This window comes from Lactuca saligna, chromosome 3 (assembly GCF_052625555.1).
Source record: "Lactuca saligna cultivar CGN05327 chromosome 3, ASM5262555v1, whole genome shotgun sequence".
Classification (NCBI taxonomy): domain Eukaryota; kingdom Viridiplantae; phylum Streptophyta; class Magnoliopsida; order Asterales; family Asteraceae; genus Lactuca; species Lactuca saligna.
The window spans coordinates 191,211,845-191,214,732 of record NC_136419.1 but is presented as its reverse complement, the minus strand read 5'-3'; the positions used below and the strand labels follow the sequence as shown (position 1 = coordinate 191,214,732).

At 41.6% G+C, this 2,888-nt stretch overlaps 1 protein-coding gene across 1 annotated transcript; it reads right to left on the bottom strand.

The window, feature by feature from the left end:
- Positions 1-386: 386 nt before the first annotated feature.
- LOC145036277 (uncharacterized) lies at positions 387-1,865 on the bottom strand. The gene has a single exon (XM_078984729.1). It carries the CDS (start codon positions 1,863-1,865, stop codon positions 387-389), a length of 1,479 nt encoding a protein of 492 aa, XP_078840855.1.
- Between the last annotated feature and the right edge of the window lie 1,023 nt (positions 1,866-2,888).

Here is a 2,888-nt window from a genome sequence, read left to right as displayed (position 1 = left end):
AGATTTGGGAGAGATTTCACATACCTAGAGAGATTTCAAATAGTGAGAGATAGAGTGAAAACGATTGAGAGAGGTTTCGAGTGTGGCATTTGTGAGCGTCCGACTTCGCAATGCAAGGTCCGTAAACACTGTTAAGCCTGATTTAAGGATGTTACACACTCCCGATGAGTATGCAACATTGTTTTATCGGTTTGGCTAGCCACGTACCACAGTTTTAGGTTAAGGAGATCTAGATGTTCGCACTTTTTGATTTATGATCTCTCATTAGAATAGAGAGTTGTGTAGAAATTTCATAATTTAAATTCTAGTACTCAAGGGCAAATTGAGTCAAACGGTTTGACTTGTTGACTTTAGTTGACTTTGACTTGACTGAAACTTGACAGTTGTCACAGTTGTTGAAGATACACCTCTTCTTTCAATTCCCCATTGAGAAAAGCGCTCTTAACGTCCATTTGATGTACCTTGATGTTTTTGTGGGAAGCATATGCTAAGAAGATTCGAATGGCTTCCATTCTAGCCACCAGATCATATGTTTCATTGTAGTCAACACCTTCCAGTTGATTGTATCCCTTAGCAACTAGTCCTGCCTTTCTTCTGATAACCGCACCAGATTCATCTAACTTGTTCTTGAACACCCATCTTGTACCAACAATAGTATGGCATTGTCGAACGGGAACAAGTTGCCACACTTTGTTTCTTTTGAATTCTTCCAATTCTTCTTGCATTGTAGAAATCCAATCTGGTTCCAATAATGCATCTTTGATAGATCGAGGCTCGACCGCGGACATAAATGCTGCATAGTGACAATGATCAGATAAATATTTGGTAGATCGAGTTTGGATTAGTGTGGATGGGTTGCCGATAATTTGACCTGGTGGGTGATCCTTCATCCATACATGTAGGTGAGGCATCAGATGATCAACAACTGCAGTGGAAGGAATGTTTTCAATATCATAGGTTTCTTCGGATGGGGATGGTAGTTCCCCATGTATTTGAGAACATCCTGCAGAATCATCTTGGCTTGTTGGAGCGAGAGTGACATTTTCTTGAGTAGTTTGGAGCGGTTCCCCCTGGATTGCTGATGGGAGTTCCTCTGCAACCTGAGAGGGTTCCCCCTGGATTGCTGATGGGAGGGTAATGATCCTTGAGTTTGTTCGAGTGTCAATATTCTCTATTATTTCATCATCCGAATCCGAAGATACGTTTGATGGTAATGATTTTCTGAGAATGGGAACTTGAGCATCATCAAGTATTGGGACCTCGATGGTTGTTGTTTGATCCGGAGTAGAGCTTTCCCCCTCGGCCGGAGAGGTGAAAGTATTAAGAGATGTTACTTCGGATAGATATGGACCATAAACATCAATGTGTTGTTGTTGAGCAGTTGGTGACCCAAGAACTTCGGATAGTTTTGCCGTTTCAACAGGGTCGAAAAGATCATCATAATTGACTTCAACCAGGTTTAGAGGACCAGAAGAAGCAGGAATGTCACTTTCCATGATTGTAGTGGTTTCAGTAGATGGAGGGGTGTTGCGGATGTAAGTGTCATCGAACTTCACATCGAAAATTTCAATGATTAGCCCCGTTCGTCTGATGAGAACCCGATAAGCAACCTTATTCGTGGAGTAACCAAGAAAGATGCCTTCATCAGACTTTGGTGCAAACTTGTTGAGTTGATCTCTGTTATTGATCACAAAACATCTACACCCAAATATGTGAAAGAAACGAACATTTGGTTTACAATTGTTGAGGCCCTCATATGGTGTCTTGTTGAGGCGTTTGCACACAATGCTTCGGTTCTGAACAAAGCATACGGTTGCTACAGCTTCAGCCCAGAAGTAAAGAGGAAGATGTGCAAAGTTGAGCATGGATCTAGCTGATTCCACAAGAGTACGGTTCCTTCGCTCTACTACAAGATTTTGTTGAGGTGTATAAGGAGCTGAAAAGTTATGAGAGATAACTTTTGACACCAAGAAGTTGTTGAGAGGATGATTAGTGAATTCAGTGCCATTATCATTGCGAATGCATCTTACAGATAGCTTGATCTGTAGTTCTATTTATTTGATGAAGTTTATTAGAACCTGCGGTGTTTCGGATTTGAGTCTGAAGAAGAATAACCAAGTGAAGTGAGTGAAGTCATCAACAATAACCAGTATATATTTTTTATGATGGAGACTGGATATGGTTGATGGACCGCAGAGATCAATGTGGAGAAGCTCAAGTGGTTCAGATATAGAAGAGTCAATCACCATAGGGTGACTTGCTTTGGACTGCTTACCACATTCACAAGCAAGACATAGAGTGTCATTGCTGAACTTGAGAATGGGTAGTCCTCTGATCAGTTCTCCAGTGACTAAGATGTTGATGTATCTGAAGTTAAGATAAGCTAGCTTGCGGTGCCATAACCAGCTAACTTCGGATACTGCTTTGGAGAGAAAGCATAGTTGCGGTTTACCAATGATGAGAGAGACATCCAGAGGATACATGGTACCTTCAGATCGTGACTTGATTAAGAAGGTGCTTCTATCACTTGTCATGATGTAACAAAATTGATCATCAAACTCAACTCGATGGCCTGCCTTACATAGTTGGCCAACACTGATGAGATTGTGTTTAAGGCTTTCTACATAAGCAACCTTCTAAATTGAGAAGTTCCCCGTAGTGAGTACACCATAACCTCAGATGATTCTATTCGCATTGCTGCCGAATGTCACATTTCAACCATTGCATATAGGCCTGAAATCCCGAAGGTATTCTAACCTTCCGGTCATGTGCAAGGAACAGGCACTGTCGATCAACCATTCTTCTTCTTGATCCTCCTTGCACAAAGCCTACAAAAGTTAAGTGGTTAATTTGGGCACCCAAGCGAGTTTGGAGCCCAGAGTAAGATG

What these genes read in the sequence shown, in the direction of transcription:
- LOC145036277 (XM_078984729.1), bottom strand. Translation starts at nt 1,865, where the DNA reads ATGCTCAACTTTGCACATCTTCCTCTTTACTTCTGGGCTGAAGCTGTA.